The 20,979-nt window shown below is 52.3% G+C and overlaps 2 protein-coding genes across 2 annotated transcripts; both read left to right on the plus strand.

The window, feature by feature from the left end:
* The first annotated feature begins 1,733 nt into the window (after positions 1 to 1,733).
* Positions 1,734 to 8,343, plus strand: FATE1 (fetal and adult testis expressed 1). Its single transcript, XM_010568900.1, has 6 exons — positions 1,734 to 1,950; positions 2,514 to 2,677; positions 3,472 to 3,560; positions 4,491 to 4,652; positions 7,371 to 7,449; positions 7,924 to 8,343. The coding sequence occupies exons 1-6, from the start codon at positions 1,755 to 1,757 to the stop codon at positions 8,053 to 8,055; spliced, it is 822 nt and encodes a 273-aa protein (XP_010567202.1). The 5' UTR covers positions 1,734 to 1,754; the 3' UTR covers positions 8,056 to 8,343.
* A 1,845-nt stretch (positions 8,344 to 10,188) lies between these two features.
* On the plus strand, positions 10,189 to 19,603 carry CNGA2 (cyclic nucleotide gated channel alpha 2). The gene is made up of 6 exons (XM_010569131.1): positions 10,189 to 10,226; positions 13,537 to 13,647; positions 14,165 to 14,335; positions 16,733 to 16,840; positions 17,286 to 17,392; positions 18,085 to 19,603. Exons 1-6 carry the CDS (start codon positions 10,189 to 10,191, stop codon positions 19,506 to 19,508), a joined length of 1,959 nt encoding a protein of 652 aa, XP_010567433.1. The 3' UTR covers positions 19,509 to 19,603.
* Positions 19,604 to 20,979: the final 1,376 nt, after the last annotated feature.

Here is a 20,979-nt window from a genome sequence, read left to right on the forward strand (position 1 = left end):
GTTACTGCAGGCGTGGAGCCGGTTCTGCCACCCTCATGTACCTGGAGTTACAGGGCCCAGCTGCTGCAGGGGACAGGATTGGTGGCGCGGGGGCCATGTCTCCTGTGGTTCTTCAGGCTTTGGGAGGCGGTGCTCCTCCCCAGGGATTTCCCTCTGCTCCTCTCCCCTGGGTGATATCCCAGGGGGTGACAGGGGGCTGGGGCAAGCGAGAGGGTCCAAAGTACCCTGAGAAGTAGCAGCGAGGGTGGCAGTGGGCAGCCCTGGCTACTGCTGGCTTGGAGCAGCCTGGTGGGCTGGAAAAGCAGTGTCAGAGACCTGGCTGCTAAATATAGACACTGGACGTGATCAAAGAAGGCAGGGCCCCTGCACGCTCCTGCTTGCTCGCCTCCTCCCGTTTCCCCCGTGAGCTTTGAATAGGAACACCTCTCCTTCCTCTGCCTGTTTGGGCTGTGACGGAGCAGGCAGCCCTTCTTATGCTGGAGATTTTGACCTGGAAGCAAAGGGGGACCTTTTTGGGCATGGTGAGCTCAAAGGGTGGCAGGAAGGAGGGTGCAGGGGAGCTGTGCATGCATGTGGCACGTCTGGGATGCTGGGGCAGCACTGCGGTCTGTCAGCCTCGGCAGCCCTTGCTTGTTGGGGTTTTCTCCTTGGCTGCAGCGTTTTGAGAAAAAGAGTGCAAATGCTGGGAGCCAGGAAGGTGTTTTTCGGGGCTCCTATCCCAAAAATGTACATTGATTGCCCTCTGCTTGCATCGCTCGGTGAAAGTGTTAGGACATTGTGGTCCCGGAGCACTTCTCAGAGCCCTGGGACTTGGCAAAGGGGAAGCTGAGGCATGTGGCAGTTGTGCGTCCTGAGCAGCTTCAAAGCCCCAGATAATGTCCATGTCCCATGTCCTGCTCCTGTTGTTGGCTACCACCAGGAGCCATGAGAGCTGGGAACTGTGTCCCTCCTCAGTGCCAGTCCTCTCCTGGAAGAGAGCCGAGCCGGCAGTGGCCTGGGGGAGCTGATGTGTGCTTTTCCTTCCCCTCCAAGAGGATGCTTCAGTGTCTGGCAGCTCTGCTCAGGGCAAAGTCCATCTTGTTCAGCTTGGTGTGGGTCACTCAAGGAGATGGGTGCTGGATTGGGTGGGGAATGCGGTACGGTCCTGGGGGATACTGAAGCGAATGTGTGTGTTGAGGAAGAGTTTAGTGCTCAGTTTTTCCTGTGGTAACCTGGAATCTTATCACCAAAACACGTGTTTTGTTTTTAGAAAACCTTATTTTTCCTTGAAGTTGTATGAATGTAAAAATGTGCTCCCAGCCCTCCAAAAAACTTTACTTCTGGATGGAGAATAATTTTTTTTTTTCATTAATTTTTAGGGTATACTGAATCGCTCTTCTTCCACAGGTGTGCTGAACTATTGCCCTTTCCTTGCTGTCAATTGAGGCAATAGGTGCTAAGCTCATGCTTTGCTCCCAGGACATGTAGAAGTTTTCTCCTTTCTCGCCCTGCTGGGCAGGAGTTTGCACCTGTAGTGGTCCTGCACCCTTGCCCCCGCCAGCTGGACTTTGTGGGACACCCTGTTCTCTCGGACAACTCTGATGGTGTCTGTCTTTTAGGTTGTTTCTGCCTGTATTTTAGCTGTCTTATAGCATGTATGTTGTCCCTGTGCAGGTGCCAGTTTGGAAGAGCTGCTTGCTACCACTTTCACTCAGCTTTCTTTTCCAATATGTGAAACCCCAGGGTGCTTAAGCAATCTGAGGAAATCAAAAAAGATGTGGCCGTTTTGGGGACTGGACCTGAACCGAGTCCGCTGTGACCTGCTCTTCACAGAAGCCATCAATCAAAGGATGCAGGTTCCCAACAGGCTGAAGGTAGCAGATAGCTTCAGTCCTGTGGATGAGGAGCCAGTGACAGAGGATGTCCCTCCTTCCTTTCAGATGCACATCCCTGATAGGATTTCTCTTGCAGGTAATGTCCTGGGTTGTCTTTTGGGGTGGCTGAAGGCTGGTGGGGTTCTACAACATCCTAGGGAGTAGGATCCCTTTATAAAGTCCCCAGGTTTGCTTTGCAAGAGGAGAGGATGGGGCAGATACTGTAGTCAGCTTTCTTCCGAAAGGTAGGACAGGACAGTGGGGAGATGTTTGGGGAGAGGTGGGCAAAGGTGACCAACAGAAAGCAGGAGGGGTCTTAGTTCCAAAAGGTGAGGAGCAAAATGTGGAGGTATTTCCCTCTACATCTCTTACAGTTCCCTCTTGGCCTTTAGTAGGCTCCCTGCTTTGGCATGCAGAGACATATGTCCCTGTCTCTTTGAAAAACAGCTCTGAAACTTCACTTTCCTGGAGCAGTGTGTCTGGTTGCCTTCCAGTCCATGCCTCTCCAGGCTGTCCTGCCACTCACAGCTGCGGGACATGTTTTTTGATGTACGTCTGGGACTAGACACGGGGTTGGCTCTCCTATATGGTTGGATCTCTCTTCTCTCCTTCCTGAGGGCATTTGGGTTGGTCTAATTCTTCCCTCTCTCCTCTCTGTAGAAATATCAGATGCCAGTTTGAGGCCCATCCCACTGAACCAGGAGAGGAAGGTCCCCTCTGTCATGGTGCACATGTCCCCGGACTCTGCGCAGCCCACCCACCTCGGGGAGCTTCCTTTTCTGCATGTGGCCAGCAGATCAAGCTCCCAGAAACGCAAACGATCGGTACTATGTTGAGAGCAGATGGGGTTGCCTGTGGTGGGAAGGGGAGCAATCCCAGCGTTGGGTTTCTCCAGAGGTCTGTTATCAGCCCAAGCCAGAATTCATCTTCCAGATTGCTACCTCCTCCTAGTAGTCCTAGGAGTGAGGGTGTGGGGGTGGTGGGATCTGTTTCTGTCCCATAACCAGTACACACCTGCATGCTGGAACACCCATTCAGCCAGATGTCCTACTGCATTTTGTGAGCAGGAGATAGGCTGAGGTAGGTGCAGTCCCCCAACAACCTCCTTCTGCTGCTTTTGAAGTCCCTTTTCAACTACTGTTTCTCCTGGATGAAGTACGTGATGGAGCTGTTTCATCATTGCAGCGTAAAGGGTTCTGGTGTCAGAGTTGAAAGCAGATTTATTTTTTTTTTTTAAAAAACTAATTCAAAGGGAGGCCCCTGACATGGGCAGGCAAAGGCTTGGTATGGCTGCTGGAGCTGCTGATCTGCCTTCTCAAGTGCTTTCACCTCCCTGAGATTCAAGAGCCATTCCTGAATGCATTAGGTTCAGGATTTTTGATCTGAATAGAGATCAGATCAGCAGGGTCCTTGCTGGTGACCCTCACCCTGCTCTGACCATGTCTCCCCACCCACCCCAGCATCAGTTCACCAGGTTTGGGGCTCACGTAGCACTCCCACCACTGAGGGCTTTCCCTTTGCTGACAGGCTTCTGGCACTGCAGACCATGCGTGGCACCGGGCTGGGCTCACCCTGTGCAGGATCTCTGTGCTAACACAGTTGTGTTTGATGCCAACAGGGCCATCACAGCAGCAGGTCGCGGCGGGAGAGGACTCCAAGTGACTGTACCCAGCTGGCCTTGCGCAGCCCGGGCCAGCACCATGAGCGGTGAGCACAAACCCAGAGCCGTGTGGGATGGGTGGGGATCAGCATCCCCTGTTGTCTGTGCTGCTTTGATGCTCTCTGGTGTCGGTGCCCCGGGGTGGGGGGTATCCAGATTGGGGCAAGGCAATGCCTGGCAAGTCCTACTCTTGCACAAGAGGAACATGGCTTCTGGTGTCAGAGACGTTTGTGCCAGGCAGTGTTGAAGGCAGCTGTGTTGGTCCCCAGGGTGATGAGCTCTCTGCTGAGATGCACATGGGGGAGCTTGTCCCCTCTTGCAGCAGGCTGGGAGTGCTGTCGGTCCTTGCCTGGCTTGTCCCGGTCTCCCTGGCTCTGCCCATCTTCCTGTTGGTGCTTTGCAACGTGCTCTCCTGTTCTAGCACCAGCATGGCAGAGTGCTGGGGGCTATGGGCAGGTGACCATGGGCAAATGAGGCACCAGGGCTTAACTGAGTTTCTGAAAGGGTTGTTGAAACTTGTAGTGCTGTGCAGACAGGGTGGGCTAAGAGCACACTTGCTTTTCAGCTCTTTGAGTGTAGCTTGTGAGCAGTATCATGGTGATAGTGATCCTCTGCTCATGGCCTGGGGCTCCGGAGTCTCTCCAGTGGAGAAATCGTCTCTAACTTAATCCCAGAGCAGAGCCACCTTTCCCCCTAGAAGTCCAGGGTTGTCCTGGGTAGCAAGAGGTCTGCCTTCTGCAACCCCTGTGAGAGCAGCTGGTGAACCTCTGGCTTTGGAGGAGTCAGGCAACTGCCTTGGAGCCTGAGGGCTGCTGTCAGGGGTTCTCCCACGTGGTGACATGGGGGTCTGGGTGCCAATGGCATTGCCCAGAGGTGCTTGGAGCTGCTGAAGGGATGAAGGGCATCACCAAATGCCAGGCTGTGCCTGTGCTGTACGAGGCTGGAAAATAACAGGCATGATTCTGTGTGCACCCCAGGCCGGACGCGTGCCCCCCGCCTGCGCGCAGTGCCCCGCTCCCACTCCTCACAGAGACGGGCAGGATCTACTCCATGCAGAACATCTTCCAGACCATGTACCTCCTGGGCCAGGTGCTCTTCCACCGTGTCCAGAACTCTCGGCAAGACCCAGTGCCGTCCAGGTGACTTTGGCTCGTCTTGAGCCACCTCCCTGTCATTCTGCAAGGACTTGCCTTTGCCTTGCTAAGGCATGAGCCAGGCATGAGCTCTGTGAACCGCAGGCTGCAGGGCGTGGGAGCAGGATGGTCCTGCATATCTGCCCCAGACTCTCCTTCTCGCCTGTCCTGTCTGCCAGCTCTGGGTGCCTGGCCCGGGAACGCCTGGTGCAGCCAGCCTGGGTGCACCCTGCTAACCCAGCCCAGCTTGTGTCTCCTGCTTGGTGTAACACCGATGCCCCAGGCACCCCAAGTGATTGAACGCCGCCTGTGACATTGCTGGGATTACAGCTGCTCTTCACTGCTAAGCAAGTGCTAATTTTTCTGCATGCGTTGATAGCTTGATGGAGAGAAATGTGTGAAGGGAATCAAAATCCAGAACAGACGGCCTGACCCAGGTCCTGTCCCCAAGACACCCTCTTCTGCAGGCTCCCAGCACCCTTGGCTGTATCTTGGTCACTCTTAACACTCTTAATTAACCTTTTTCCACGAACTGGCTGCACTGAGTTACTCATCCCATAGCCGATGCCTCTGGCCAGGGTGCAGTATGCCTGTGTGCTCACTGGAATAGGTATGCAATGACCTCAATCTCTCTGGATATGCTGGAGCAACTATCTCCACCACACTCTTATCTGTGCATGTACAGTAAATTTAACGTGTTCAAAGACGTCATTGCAGCCTTAAGGTGTCCCCACTGCTCTAAGGCTGCTGAGCCCCCAGAGGAATGTCTAAATACTTCTAATTCTCCTTGAGCAAAGCCTCCAGGCAGAAAGGGAGGAGAGCAAGCATCCATCATCAGTGCCATCAGTGGCACATCCTGCCTTCCCTCCCCAGCTGGCGCGGAGGTGCAGGCAGCAGAGCTGGCTTCTGCCTGTGGATGATGCAAAGTGATGTCCCTGCTTTTAACCACAGTAGGCTGACTGTCTTCAAATGTCGCTTTTTTTTTTTTTTTTTTAAATGAAGTCTAGGCATGCCAACAGATCTGATTAGTGGCTACGTAAGACCTTCTCCCTCCTCCCATCAGCGGTAGAGGAGGTTTAGGCCATGGTACCATGAGAGGTGGTAGCTTGCAGACTGCTGTAACGCCATGGGGTGAGTCCCAGGCCTCTCCCCAGGTCTTGATCTCTCTTTGAGGCCAGCCACCTTGAAACACCTCTTCCTGGTACTTTGCATTGCTTTAGATGCATACAGTATCTCTTCGATACAATAACTTTGTACCCTTATGCAACAATAAAAATAAAAAAAATGACAGCTGACTTGTTTATCCTGAAATTTTAGTAAAGAGAAGTCTGGTCTTGGACAGAGACTGGAATATTTGCCTGACAGTGACCTCTTGAAGGGTATGAGTCATCAGAAGGTAATTTGTAGTCTCTGCTCTGAAGGGTGTTCTGTATCAACTGGGATTTTTCAATCAAAAGCTGCAGGATGTGTCCTTTTTTAATGGCTCTGTGCTGTGAGAAATTGGATTTTCTTTCTTTTGTGACTTTCATTTTACACCGCAGCTACATTATGTGAAGGTATTATCTCACAAACATATTTTCAGAGATTCACTGAATCTCCTCTGCATGCTGTTATGGCTTGTCTTCAGTGAGATCAGCATCATGTTGCAAACAGGAATAAATACTGTCTCCTCCCCAGAGTCTCCGAAGGAGCGGTGTTAGACACTCATTAACCCATATGGTATCAGCGAGTGCCCACGCGAGTTATTGGTGTGCATAGGGGACTTCTGATTATAGCAGAACTGATGTAGAGCTAGTCTGTGATGATGGGAACAACAGACCGAATGTGGCAATTTTGATTTTTCTCACTGTGGATCTACTTTTATTTTGTGGCTTTATTTTGTGGCTCAGTGCTGTGGGCACTGCAGCAAGCCTGTGTCTCCAGGGGATGCCCTGGAGATCCAGGGTCTGTATTGCCTCTGCCAGTCCAGCAGCTAATCCCAGTGGTGGCCTCTTTCTTTCCATGGATGGAAGAAAGTGGTGCATGCTGGGGTTGCTTGTTTATGTTTCAAGTTGCAGGTAAAATTTGCTTTAAGAGCAAAAAGTGATACTTTTTTCGGTCTGGGGAATTGGGGGAAGTGAGCTTGTGGTACCTGGAGATACCGGAGAGGAAGAAATCCTTGTCTCGGCAAAGAGAACCCTTTTCTGCTGGCCGAGGCCCTTGCCCAAAAAGTTCCCCCCCCCCCCCCCCCCGTTGACGGCTGCTTCCCACCAGCAGGATCCTCACCTGCTGATGTAAATGAGATCATCCCTCCATTTCGGCATTGGCCCTGTGATACGTATTTACCTGACTGGCTCTAAAGATGTGTTATCCAACCCTTAACGAATTCCTCTGGCTACAAAGAATGGATGCTCGGTAAATATGTTTTCTCTCTTGGACCCCTAAAGAAATACAAGCATGCAGGTTCCCTGTTGTCTGTCATGGCATGTGCTGTAGGTTTTGTTGTGATCACTGTGAGGTGCATGGTGGAGGGGTATAAATATGCATGATGGGGGTTAGGAAGAGATGAGCATGTGCTGTGCAGGTGCTGTTTCCTCTCTCCTGATGCTGCATCCCGACAGCACATCCTGGGCACGTACGCGCTACCTGCATGGCTCAGCTCCCCGTGGCAGTGCCGTGTGTGGGAAGGCAATTGCACTTCTTGAGCAGTGTTTGTCTGTCTGCATCTCTGTTTTCCTTCCCCAGCTCCCAGGAGGCTGGCCTAGGCCCAGAGAGCGCCTTGGAGGAGGCTGGGGTGGCTGAGATGGCAGCAATGAGAAAGCAGGTGAGATGGGGGTGAAGGGCTGCAAATGTTTCCTGTGAAAGCCATGGGAGGGTGGGTGAAGGGGCTCCAGGGGTCTGTTGCTCAGTCCTGATGGGCTGGTGTTGCCAAGCTAGTCCCGGCTGATGCTGCTAATGGAGAAGCAGGGGAGGGCTTGCATGTCTGTTGACCCATCAAGCTCCTGCCCTGAGGGGCTGTAGGGCTACAGGAGACAGCCAGACCCCTCCATCTGCTGGCAGTAAAGAGCTCAGATGCTCTTCTCATGGCAAGGGCTTTTTCCTGAAGCATCTGCTCAGGAGCTGAGATACTGCTGCTAATTCTCCCCCCTCAAAGACAGCTGCTGCTCTAGAAAAGGAAGACCTGAGGGAGAAGGCAGCTCCCATCCCTCCATCGCTTGCTGTCCCACACCTCTGGGCTGCAGCCAGCGTCCTGCACTTTGCTGCAGGGCTGACAGCGGCCCCACTGCTTCCCTTGCAGTTGATGAAGATCTCGGGGAGGCTCCGCGTGCTGGAGGAGCAGTGCAACGCCTGGCGTCAGAAGGAGACCCTGGTCTACTCCGTGCTGATCTCTGCCAGCCTCATCAACACGTGGCTCTGGCTGAGGAGATGATTTCCTGTGCCCCGACCTCCCCCCAACCCTGGCAGGGTGGGTGAGGGCAGGGAGAGGATCCTTGCTCGTGTACTTGGAAACAGTAAAACTACGTGTTTCTTCTTCACTTGACCTGCTTTTTGCACTGTAGGCCCTTGAGGATCTGTGTCCTTTAGGCCTCGATTACAATGAAGGTGCCATTCCTCTCCCATACTCTAGTATCAGAGGTGGGCGAGGGAAATGATGAAGCTGGACCTCGTGCCACAGCAGCTGGAGACGGGTGTGAGGGAGAGGTGGGGTACAAGGAGTATGGCCCAACACGTGTAGTCCCAGGGCTGGGCTGCGGCCGCAAATGCTCTGTGTGCACTAGCAACCACCTTGTATGTTTGATGGGGTCAGTGCGTGTGTGGAACAGTGCTGCTGTGACGAGCCCAGGTCTCATAAGAAATTGGTGGCTGACATAGGAGATGTCTGTCCTGTGCAAAGCAATGGGAGACCCACTGGCCCTTGGGCCGTCTGCTGGAGGAGATGCAAAACCAAGGTGTTGGGTGTTTGCGGACATGGGGTCCTGTTGCAGTCTTAGACTGATGGGCCCAGTCCCCTGACCATGTCCCAGCTTGGATAACTCAATTCTGACCCCATAAAAGTCCTCAGCCAACTGCTGCGGTCTGTTCCTCATCTTCCACCCCAAAAGCTTGTGTAGAGTGGTTGAGTGTTTTTTAAACTGCTGGTGGGTTTTCTTTTCTTCCTTGCGCAACTGCTCTTTGGTGGAGGTAGTACTGCCAGTTCTCCTGTGCCATAGCCCCTGCTCTAGGAGGTATGGAGCCAGAGGACCCAGGAGCTCCCATCCCGGCAGCCCCTCCTGTGCCACCATCTCCTCGGCTCCTGTCCTGCTGGAGGCATTTCAGCAGTGGGTTTGCAAATGTTCAGATCCAAAGTGATTGTAAGAGCGTTGCTGAGGTCTGGACTTATCCAGGAGCTTGGCTCTTTCCCAGAGAGATTTAAATGGGAAACCTCCTCATGGTGACTCTCTGGATTGTAAGACCTCGTACCAACAGTGATAGCACCAGACAGGCCATGGAAGATTGCCCATTTGGGCAGCAGTAGGTATTTGTTAGATTGCCAATGCCAGAGGGTAGGATTGCTCCCAGGTCTGCTGCCAAGCTGTAACTTCAGCAATGGTGCAAGAACACAGGTGAGGGGAATTCTTGGCCCAGGCCCAAATGCTCTTTAGCTAAAAACAAGCCCAGTTCAACAGCTTTGCTGTTTCTTTCCTTCTGTGGAGTTTAGTAACATTTGGATCTGAGGTGACTTTGAGATGCTTTTGGTGGTTCATCCAGCACATCTGCTGGAGTTGTGCTTGCAGGCTCAGGGGGCAACGTTTTGGCATGGTTTAACAGGACCTCTGTGTTCCACCTATAAATAATTGTAGCTGGTCATCCAGGTGTCCCAATAGCTTATTTACAGACATCGATGCTTGGGTGTTTTCTGCCTGCAACTGCATCAAGCATCTGTGACTGTAAATCTGGCAGCTGGACATTGACTAATAAATAACTGTCCCACAAGTAATTGCAGGTCTGAACCTGTGCCTGATAGCTGAGCTGAGGAGAGCACTGAGATTTATTGCAGATGAGAGCCAGGATGGTGTGGTGGGCTTGGCATGCCATGCCGTGCCATGGCAGCGTATACGTAAGGGATGGGAGCACTGGTGCAGGGGTGGTTCCTGTGGCTTGTGGCTCAGGGATGTGGTCAAGGTTACCAGGGGACCTTACACAACAGGCCTGTATAAGGAGGCTCCTGCTGTGTGACTCATGCCAGGAAAGTAAGTAAATCATTTGGCTGGTTTCTCTTCTCTGACAGGTGCAAACATGTTTTGGAGAAAGCTTATGGTTGGCTTTTTTTTAAGCTTTATTTTAGGGTGAGAAGGGCTGACCATTTGGGGGACACATCACCTTCAATGTGTGGACTGAAGATGTTTGGAGGAGAGGTGATCAGACTGTATGTGTTCTCAAAGGCTAATTATTGGCAGGTTGTAGGGGATATAATATGACTTTTATGTGACGCATAAATCCTAGTGTAGATCTAGAAATTATGACCTGTAAAATGCGTATTTTAATAAACTCCGTGTGTTCTGGATGTGTTCTTCTGCCAACTATGGAGTCTGATCCTAGTATCCCAGTGGATGGGAACAGGTAAGATTTATTCCTTCGGCAGCGGGACCCTGACCTGGTGCTGGACGTCTCAGCCACACATGCTTATTTAATCGGAGGCTGGCTTACTGACATCTCTAGAGCTACAGGCTGTTTGGCCTGCTGGTGTAAAACGCGCATGCCAGCCACCCTGGCTGGGGGTGATCTGGAGGAGGAGAGTTTCTGGTTAATGCCATTCCTGTTGGGGTGTGATGCTTTTATTTATTTCCTTTCTCTCTTCCCTGCTTCCTCCTGCTGGCTCTTCTTTGTCCCAGGGCAGCACATGTGGCAGGGCTGGGTGTCTCCTAGGGTCACTGCCACAGCAACGTGCATGAAAAATGAAGTGGTTTGTGCTATATGGTGCTCGAGGGAGCTGTGAGGGAGCAGCTCTTGGAGTTCCCATGTGGCTTTTGAAGGCAACTGCAGGCAGGGAGCAAAAGGAGAGGTGGAAGGAGGACACATGCTGTTGCAGGGGCTCCTGCTCTGTGAGCTGTCCCCAGTGCTGAGGTCTGTGGCGTGGGGACAAGAGCACGGTGATGCATCCCGTGCTCCTGGGTGCTCACCCGGGAAGCACCCAATGCTGCCAGCAGCCCTGGCCAAGGCTGCAAAAATTCCGTTTCTTCTTTCGGGCTCCTTGCTGTCCAGGTTTTCAGTGAGATCAGAACAAGTGGAATTTAAGGCTTTGGAGAAAAAAAAAAAAAGGTAAAGCTTTGATAGCAAGGGTCTCCAGTGCTGGTGCTTTCAGATCAGCCCTGCGCATGGTGCAGGACTCTATGCACACGACAGGGACTGATCCAGCCTCAGCCACTGCAAGGGGCCAGATGCTGGAGGAAGGGGGTAAAAAATAACCTCTTCCTTATTGCCTTGGGGATGCAAATTTTTTGCTAACTGGTTATTAGAATGACTTTGTGAACAGAATATGAGGGCAGAAATTGGTGAAAGATGCATTTCATGATCATCTTCAAACTCTGCATCTCTCTTCACCAGGACTCCAGAGCAGCACGTTTGGTCTCCTGATCCCTGAGCGTGAGAAGAGGTAACTTGATGGGAGGGCGTTAAAATGTGGCTACTTCTGCAAATTTCCCATCATAGCAGTAGCTGTAGCACAGCCTGTGAAGCCGGGAAATAGTCACCAGCTTTGTTTTTCCCTAAGGCAGAGGCCTGGGAGGGCGCAGAAGATGTTGGCCCAGGAGGCAATGCCAGTGCATTCCCTCATGCAGCAGGACTTGAGCCCAGCTGGGGCCCTGCTACCTGTGCCTGTCCCTGAGTGGGCAGTGATCCTTCCCCAAGGTTTGCTGGGGACTCGGGAGCTGCCAGACCCAGAGCTGCTCAGGATGGCTGCAATCTCCAGCTGGGCTCTGCCCTGAGAGATGTCTGGGGTCCCTCCAGCCACCAAGGAAGGGACAGAGGGAGAAGGGGACGTGTGGGTGGGGAATGGAGCATCCCTGAGCAGCACGTTTCCCTCCTCCCCTTTTATCCCCCAGACACAAAGCTGGCTGCTATTAACTCCTCTGAAGTGCGCCTTGCTGCTCCGGGCATCGAGGATGCTCAGGGGATGGGCGTGCTGTTGTGATGAGACACACGCACGCATGCGTGTGTACCCTCCCTGCGCACCGCTGCTGCCTGGGCACCTCACCTGCTTCTCTGCTTAGGCAGGGGAGAAGGGCAGGAGTGCAGGCAGCTTGTGCTAGCTTTGCTTTGCAGCCCTACATGTGTTTTAAAAGCCTGAGTAGTCCGGAGACAGCTTGGGAGGCTCCCAGGGCAGGGATGCTCCCCAGCCACCCCTGCTAGCCCACGTTAGGCAGCAGCCAAGTGTTGAAGGCTTCGGGGGATGCCAGGCTCGTAAGTAGACAGTGGTAGATTCTTGGCAGTGACTCTGCTGCCCCAGGGAGGTGGCTTGGTTGGGCTTGCATGACTGTCCCTCTGCGTGCAGCGTGGATATAGTCTTTGTGTGTTGGTAGAGGTGTACAAGGTATTGCCTTGCCCAAGCAGAGCCTCGGCCGTGGGCTGCACTGTGTGGGAGCATGAATGTGTTGTCTCCAGGAACCTGCCTTATCCATGGGGGGATATGGAGGCCATACTGTGCCTTGGGGGGAGCAGGTGGGAGTACGTGATCTAGGTAGGGCTGGGCAATGCCTGTGTGCCTTTGTGTCCACGCGTGTGCAAGTCTGTGTTTCTGTGAGGTGCTTTTGCACGGTGCGATCTATACTATGGTGCAACAGAACAGTGAGGGCTGCACGGGCTGCTGGAGCTGGGTAAGACCCGTGGGCGTCTCTCACTTTTTAGATAAACCCCGATGAAATTCCACACTTAACAGCTCCACAGCAGCCTCCACGTATTAATGTAGGGTCTTCTCTGATGCTCTCTGAAACCAGATGGTAGCTCCTGCCAGCAAGAACCTCAGCAAGGGTCTTTTAAAATAGAAAACGTTAATTTCCAATGCAGGGGAGATTGCTGTGGTGACGAGAGGTGGGGCTCTCTGGGCAGACCACCAGTAGGTTGCAGTGCCCTGGGGAAGGGAGACTGTTGCTCAGGCGCAAACACCTTTCTACATGCAAAGTCTACCCTGTGCTGCTGCACAGCATCATCTCCCTGCCAGGGCTGGCCTTGTGCTTACATTCCTTATGGGTCTATTTTCTTGTCCTCGGGCAGGCAGTGGTGCCGAGAGCTGTGGGCTTGTTGTTATGGCACAGCTCGCTGGCAATGCTGTTGCCCCGGCAATGGCTGAGGAGCCTGAACAATGAGGAGAGCATCTTTCATGGGCCACAGGCAGATGTGGGATCTCTTGGGGAGGGTGAAATGCTCCGCAGGACTCTTACTGCAGCATCAGTGACAGCTGGTGGTGGAAAATGTGGCGTGGGCACATCCTATGGTGTTTGACCCTCTCTTCCTATGCTGTGCTGTATCTCTGTGTCAAAACCATGTCATGTGTCCTGCATGGCTCTTCCTGTGGATGTTTTCTGCTCTTTGCAGGCCTCTGGGCCAGGGTGTGTGCCCATGGTCTCCTCGCATGGAGGATGACTGCCAAGAGTAATGGTCTGAACAGCTCACCAGCCAACTGCCATCCCTGCCCACCCGCCCAAGCCCGAGAGGATGGTGACACAGAGAGGACGGGGCTCAGCACCAGGAGGTCAGGCTTGTCCCTGGTTTGGTTGAGGGAGGCAGCGGTGGGGCAGGGGAGAGGAGGGCCAGTTCGGTGTGTCTGCCGAGACCTGGCATGGTCCTCAGTTGCCTGCTTCCTCCACCTCATCTGGCTGTGGGCAGGTGCCATGATGGCACAGTGTGGCTGTGAACCCCCTTTTCCCCACTGCAGGATCGGCTCAACCCAGGATGACACCTCCTCAGAGCTGCAGAGAGGGGGTCCTCCAGATGGGGGGGAGCAGCCGGCTGCCCCCGCTTTCCAAGGCAGGCGAGCCTTGGCCAGGTACCTGTGTGTGCTGCTGGCCTGGGGTGAGCCTGAGCCTTTTGTGCCTGGCTTTGTCACTTGGGGGCTTGCATGGGTTCAGGATCCTCTCCTGCTGTATGGCATTCAAGGGTTGCAGGGACCAGTGTCTGTGAATGCTGCTCTGTGTGCCCTGGTGCCCGCGGAGAGAGCTGCGGGAGGAGACAGCTTCATCACCTCTGGGGCCCCGGGAGGGCCTGGGGGCTCCTTTCCCTTGCAGGCAGCCTCACCCTGCCCCAGTCACCCACACGTTCCTCATGTCCCTGTGGGAATGGCAGCAGGACTGGGGAAGGAGCTGTGGGACTCTGCCAGGGTGGGCTCTCTTGCTCGTATATTCTTGGTCCCAGACCATCACCACAAGGGGGGAAAAAGGAAATGTTTGGACTTGAGAGGAAGCTGTGAGAGTTTTCTTCTCAGCTCTAGCCCCCTCTTGATCTCAAGCTTTTGCTTCTCCTTGCTCCACAGACACCTCCTGACTCTGCCTCTCTCCCCCGTCCAGGATAGTCCGACTGGTGCTGGTGCTGAGGGACTGGGCCAACAAGAGCTTGCACGAGGAGCAGCAAGGGCCAGACCCCTTCCTCGAGCGCTTCCAGGGCCCTGAGCTCCAAACAGTGGCTGCAGGTGCTGGGAATGATCTAGAGGACGAGGAGACCGAAGAGGAAAACAAAAAGTAGGGTCCCTTTCCTGTGGCCTCAGCCACCCTTGGCTGGAGATCAGCTGTGCACAGTGCTCGGGGGCTCCCAGCAGTGATGGCTAATGGAGGTGGATGAGGATGGGAAAGAGGGAGGTAGGACACAGTGGTGAGAAGGGTCCTCCCTGCCCTCTCCAGCCACTGTCCTGGCAGCCAGCCTGGCTTTGCTGGGCTGTTGTGCAGGCACACAGGACCTGGCAGTCTGTCCCTGTGGAAAGGACCTGGCCTGTCCCTCACCCGTGTAGTCTTCCTCCCCTGGTCCATGCCCTGGTAGGAAAGACACATTGCATGGCTTGTGACAGCTAGCAGACCTCCCTGTTTTCAGAGCAGTTCAACACTAGGGCTGGCATTTGGAACCAGCCCTGGGTCTGTAAAGAGATGCACCTTCAGCTTGTGCGTATGAGGAGCTGCGGACAAGCCAAGGGATGTGGGGTCTCTGCACAGGAGACCACAGCAAGCACAAACGCGTGGGATTTGCCGGTCTCATTCATCATCTGCAGGATGAAGGGAGATGAGGGGAGTGCGTTTGCTGCCCATGCCCCACCAAGAGCAGACACTGTGACGGCAGCTTTCTGTAAAGGCTCTTTCATATCCAGCCCTTTCATCTCCTCAGCTCACGCTCCTGGTGAAAAGTAATAACCTGGCTTTTCTTCTGCTGGCTAATTAAAGGGCAAAGCTCATGGACTACTCTGGACCCTACCATTATACATGGTAATTAAAACACCAAGAAATAATTGTTTTCTGTAGGAGAAAAATATCTGAGTCTTGTATCTGGGTCTTTACTAGTCATGGAAAAAAACATTCTGCCCTGTGAGATTAAGGGGAGCTTGTTAATTATCAGAGGGAGCTGAAGCATGCTGTGAAAGGGCTGCTTGGTGCCCAGTGGGCTCCTGGGGAGACGGCGGTAACTTCTGCTGTTTTGTAGGTCCTCAGCTCTGCCGGTAAGAGCGGCCTTGAGTCTGGTAACTCTGAACATGAGCTGCTGTTCATGGCCATGGGAGCCTCCACAGTTGCAGGCTTGGGTGCAAAGCCTTTGGGAAGAGGCAGTTGATTACTCCCTCTTCCTGGGTTAACCCAGAGCCCTGGTTTTCCAGCCCTGGCTCTGCTGTTAGCGTAATGTCAGTGACTCTGGCCACCTGTCGTGGGCAGTACTGGTGATTTAAAGCTGAAATTACCAATGTAATTAAACACCGTTATTGAGGTTATTAGTGCTTGTGGGTGTTAGAACAGTACTGGCTGGCTGCAGGTGAGTCAGTGCTTCCCGTGTGTTGATGCTGTACATTCCAGGGAGCAGAGAGTCCCTTTCTCAAAAAAAATTTAAGTCGTACTTTCTGAGCAAAAGATAAGCACTTTTAATGGGGAGGTTGGACCATCTGCTTGCCTGTGGCTGTACCCAGAGCGAATGTGAAGGACTGCCGCTGGCTTTGCACCGAGTACCGCTCCACACACTCCGGGCAATGCAGGTGCTGCTGCCTGTGCCGCTGGGGAAGGAGACTTCAAGGCAGAGGTTTTGCTTTTGAAGCTGTCTGAAGCAGTGGGCTAGACAGGGGGAATCTGTTGGCAAGTGGGTTGTTTTTTTCCTAGCACTGGAGGGAGTTTTGCATGTTCAAAAGCTGGAAGGGAGGGAAGGAGGGAGAGGAAGAGGGAGTTTTGCCCTACCACACTGCAGCAGCTAAGCCTATCAGCCCAGCTGCAGAGTTTCTCTTCCCTGGCTTCTCCAGTGAGATCTGGTGACTGTAGCACACACGTCTTATCTCAGAGTCCCAAGATGAGCAGGATCAAACACTTGGGAGCAGTTCAAAGGCTGGACTCAGGACTGAGCAGACTGCAGGCAGGCAGCTGCGAGCAGCATTGTGGATGGCAGCCTTGCAATGCCAGCTGCCCCCCAGATTGCTGCTCTGGGGTTCGGGCATTCCCTCCTGGTGCTCCCACTGATCTGCAGCACACTTTCCTTCCTGCTCTAATCTTTTCTTAAGATCTATCTGGCACCAATCCATACCTCATCTGGTAGAGGCTATGTCATGTAACGAGAAGTTTTCTGATCACCCTCTTCCATACATCTGTTTCTGGCTCTGCCACTGGGGTGCTGTGTGCATGTAGGCCACCTGCTTTGCCTTACTGTCCTACAGTTTCCTCTTCTGATACCTTACTGAGCCCAGTTTTGGGAAGAAAGGAGCTTAAACAGTGCTGGACATTTTTGCCTAGCACTGCTGGGATTGGTTCTAGCTTACAGACTGGCACTCAAGCTGCAGCTATGTTTGAGCCAGTCTAGTGCAAGGGACGAAGGATGTGGCTCGATGGTTCCCTTCCAACCCTATTTTCTATGCTTAGCCCTTTATTCATACATTGCCAGCTCTGGCTTTTCTCTGCTTCCAGGAAAAAATGGCAGATCTTTGTGATGGACCCTGCAGGGGACTGGTATTACCGTTGGCTGGCTGTCATTGCAGTTCCTGTCCTCTATAACTGGTGCTTGCTCGTAGCCAGGTGAGCTGGGAGGTTGTAGGGTCCCTGTCTCCTCTAATCCTCCTGTTCACATGGTTGTTATGGCTCAGCCAAGATCAGACAGCTGACATTAGTGGTGCTGGGGCTAGCGGGAACCTAAAGGAAAGGGACTCCCTGCTATCACTGTGACTTCTACAGTGCAAAGGCAGAGCATCCATTCTGTGGCCCTGGTTGGAAAGGACCATGATCTCTGGGTAAAGCTGCAAGGTGCATTTGGGAGGTGGTTTCAAGAAGTTGCTTTACCTACATCAAGGGAGGGCAGATTTTTCAGAGAAGGGCGTTTTAATCCCTAGGAGAAGAGGGGCAAGTGGCCAATCTCTGTTGTAGAGTCAGGACCCTCAGAATCAGCCTATATTCAACTGTAATAATTGGAGATGATAATGGAGATGTGTTGGTCTTACCACTCTATTTTATGACCTTCCTCCAGGGCTTGCTTCAATGACTTGCAAAAGACCTATGTTGTCCTCTGGCTGGTGTTAGACTACATCTCGGACTCTATCTACATTGGGGACATAGTGATCCACCTGCGCACAGGTAAGCAGAAGCAGCATCCTGGCTTATGAGTGCTTTGCTTGAATCCCCTAAAAGCGGAGATAAGCTGCAAGGGAGAGGCCTAAACTACAGCTCCATTAGAAGGAGGATTTTGTCTACCTTGGCACTCTCTAGTACGAAGCAGTCTCCAGAGAAAGAACCTAATTAAAAGATCTGAGAAACGAAGTAAGTTTCAGAATGAAAGATTAATCGTCCCAGCTTTTAACTTCACCTTTGAATAATTGTACAAAATTACCTGCATTACTATTAGTATTCGGGCATGGCTGAAGGTCTGTATCTCTGATTTTGCATCAGTTCAGCTAATGAATTACCTACACGGAAAAATGGTAGAATTTAATGTTCTCGGAACATGGCAGGTGGCTGTACGTTTTCTGTTGGAACTGCAATAATTCATGATCTGGAGGATGGAAACCTTTGTGTCCCCATTCTTCATGGCAACAGACTAAATCCCTTAGTGATATCTTTAGGTGGCTTTTGCCAGATGAAGGGCTTGAGTGATAACAAAAGCCTGTAAACTAAGTAGATCAGGTGGAACTGGTAGTACTTGGATGATCTTGTGTATATATGCACACATGTGCATGGCATACCATAAAATGTTTCTCAGAAGTGCTTGCAAAGCCTGCAGAAGAGTTGAACATAAGGCAAGATAATTCTATCATTTGCTTCTCTGTTAGGTTTCTTGGAACAGGGCCTCCTGGTTAAGGACCTGAAGAAGTTACGGGATAACTACATCCGCACCTTACAGTTCAAGCTGGATGTTATCTCCATCCTGCCCACAGACCTGGCATACTTTGCTGTGGGATTACACTGCCCTGAATTGCGTTTCAACAGGCTACTGCACTTCTCCCGCATGTTTGAGTTCTTTGATAGGACTGAGACCAGAACCAGCCATCCTAACATCTTCCGCATCAGCAACTTGGTTCTTTACATCCTGGTCATCATCCACTGGAATGCATGCATTTATTATGCCATCTCCAAGGCCATAGGCTTTGGAGCAGACACCTGGGTCTATCCCAACATCACAGACCCTGAATATGGGTATCTGACCCGAGAGTACATCTACTGTCTCTACTGGTCTACGTTGACTTTGACTACCATTGGAGAGACCCCTCCCCCAGTGCGTGATGAAGAGTACCTCTTTGTGATCTTCGATTTCCTCATCGGTGTCCTCATCTTTGCCACCATTGTGGGGAATGTGGGATCCATGATATCCAAAATGAATGCCACCAGGGCAGAGTTCCAGGCAAAAATTGATGCCATCAAACACTACATGCAGTTCCGCAAGGTGAGCAAAGACATGGAAACCAAAGTCATCAAGTGGTTTGACTACCTCTGGACCAACAAGAAGGCAGTAGATGAACGGGAAGTCCTCAAGAATCTCCCTGATAAGTTAAGGGCAGAGATTGCCATCAACGTTCACCTGGAGACACTGAAGAAAGTGAGGATTTTCCAGGACTGTGAGGCAGGTCTACTGGTGGAGCTGGTGCTGAAGCTTCGCCCTCAGGTGTTCAGCCCAGGGGATTACATTTGCCGGAAAGGAGACATTGGGAAAGAGATGTACATCATCAAAGAGGGGAAGCTAGCTGTGGTGGCAGATGATGGAATGACACAGTATGCTTTGCTCACTGCAGGAGGCTGCTTTGGTGAGATCAGCATCCTCAACATTAAAGGGAGCAAAATGGGCAACAGGCGCACAGCCAACATCCGTAGCTTGGGCTACTCTGATCTCTTCTGCCTGTCAAAGGAAGATCTTATGGAAGCAGTCACAGAGTATCCTGATGCCAAAAAGGTCTTAGAGGAGCGTGGCCGGGAGATCCTGATCAAGGAAGGGCTGCTGGATGAGTCAGCTGCAGAGGCAAGCACGGAAGCAATTAGCATGGAGGAGAAGCTGAACAGGCTGGCCTTGAACCTGGACACACTGCACACCCGCTTTGGCCGGCTCCTGACAGAGTACAATGATGCCCAGATGAAGCTCAAGCAGCGCATCACTGTTCTGGAGTCCAAGATGAGGCAGCAGGATCTGGAGGACTTCTTCTCTGATAGTTCAGACAGTCTGCTTGAGGATGAGGAGAAAGATTTACCTGGTGAGATGCAATGAAGGGATGCAGAGGTCAGCTAGATGATGTCTGGCCTTGTGCTGAGACAGTGTTTGCTATTTCACAAGGCCGATCCTGTGACTTCTCTCAGGTCCTTAGCACTGCTGCTGCCACTGCCTTGATGGCAGCTCCTGAGATCGCTCCAAATCAGATGATGGTCCTAGCTCCTCCTCTGGCCTGTCCCTTTTCTTGTTGCCTTGATCTGAGACCTTGGACTTGGACCACTAAAAAGAGGAGAATGGCTAATGCCCCTGCTAACATTTCCTTCCAGCTTATGCAAAAGTTCTGTGCCCATCACACCTCCTTCCTCCTATTTGCCTTAATAGAAAGTGGGACATGAACCTTGCATGGAGGGGTAGCTGGACATGCTGACCTCCCACGTATGTTGAGAAGACACAGAGTCATAGTGGACTGAGCCTGCCATGTGCCACCTACCCATCCACACAGGGACAAAGGAGCAGATGGGCTTTGGAAGATGCCGCATTCCTTGCAGATAACAAAACCACCCCAACGACAGAGACCGAAATATTTGCAAATAGACAGAGACAGAGACAGCATATTTACAAATGCATTTTGGGTTGGGCCTTTGTAACGCGCTTTAGGTAAATAGTCTTCACTGAGTGTCTGCAGGCACCCAGTCTGTACTGAGAGACTCCTTACCTGCAAAATACCAAAACTCAGCTAAGACGGCCCAACCTGTGCCTCATGTCTGCAAATGGAGAGGCTTGTCTGGGTCACTGTCACTACCTAGGTCATCTCCACCACCCACACTGAGGCTGGACATCTAGCTGGAAGGGCAGGCAGCTGCCATCTTCCTGCCTGCCTCTTTTCCCTCTCCTATATTTGGTGCTGTCAAATGGCACCTGGTGCAGATGGCTCAGTACCCCAAGCATGGCACCTTCCTGGGGGACAGCATTCCCAAGCTCTCCTGCTGTGGAGGCAGCATGATTTCCATTTGGGCTATGGATGTCTTGGATGACAAGTACAATACAGAGGTAAAGATGGCGGCTGGCTGGCCTGACAGTGCCTGTTATGCTTTGTGCAGAAGGAAGACAGTAGCTATCTCTCATCCAGCTAGTGATGTCCAGATGTGCCAGGAAGGGTTTGACTGAAATGAGACATTTTTAAGGAACAAAGCAGTGGTGGGACCCAACTGTGCCTGTATTTGCTTGGCTGTGGGTAGCTCAGAGAGAGAGTGCAGAACACATTTATTTTCTTAGGCAGGAGGTTTTCTTGTACTCAGTGGGAGTTTGAGGGCTTTGCAGGCCAGTTGCCTTCTGGAAGAGAAATGAGTGGCAGAGCCATGGGGACACATGTACAAGGGTGAAAACATGATACTATCACATGCACTGGCAAAGATCTGCTGGGCTGTGCTGCAGCCCTGCAGGCTGCATGGTGTGAGCAGCTTGTTAGTGAGGGTGCAGTGCAGGAAAGGGCACCAAAACCCTGCAAGCAACAGCAACCTCCGCACAA

Source organism: Haliaeetus leucocephalus, unplaced genomic scaffold (genome assembly GCF_000737465.1).
Source record: "Haliaeetus leucocephalus isolate CR32 unplaced genomic scaffold, Haliaeetus_leucocephalus-4.0 Scaffold262, whole genome shotgun sequence".
Taxonomy (NCBI): Eukaryota; Metazoa; Chordata; class Aves; order Accipitriformes; family Accipitridae; genus Haliaeetus; species Haliaeetus leucocephalus.

Bases quoted from the DNA above. Each gene is read 5' to 3' on its own strand.
- CNGA2 (XM_010569131.1), top strand. From the start codon at position 10,189: ATGGAGTCTGATCCTAGTATCCCAGTGGATGGGAACAG. The intron at 10,227-13,536 runs GTAAGATTTATT...TCCCCACTGCAG, and splicing joins ATCCCAGTGGATGGGAACAG to GATCGGCTCAACCCAGGATG. The intron at 14,336-16,732 runs GTAGGGTCCCTT...CTCTGCTTCCAG, and splicing joins ACCGAAGAGGAAAACAAAAA to GAAAAAATGGCAGATCTTTG.
- FATE1 (XM_010568900.1), top strand. From the start codon at position 1,755: ATGTGGCCGTTTTGGGGACTGGACCTGAACCGAGTCCGCTGTGACCTG. The intron at 4,653-7,370 runs GTGACTTTGGCT...TTCCTTCCCCAG, and splicing joins CAAGACCCAGTGCCGTCCAG to CTCCCAGGAGGCTGGCCTAG. The intron at 7,450-7,923 runs GTGAGATGGGGG...CTTCCCTTGCAG, and splicing joins TGGCAGCAATGAGAAAGCAG to TTGATGAAGATCTCGGGGAG.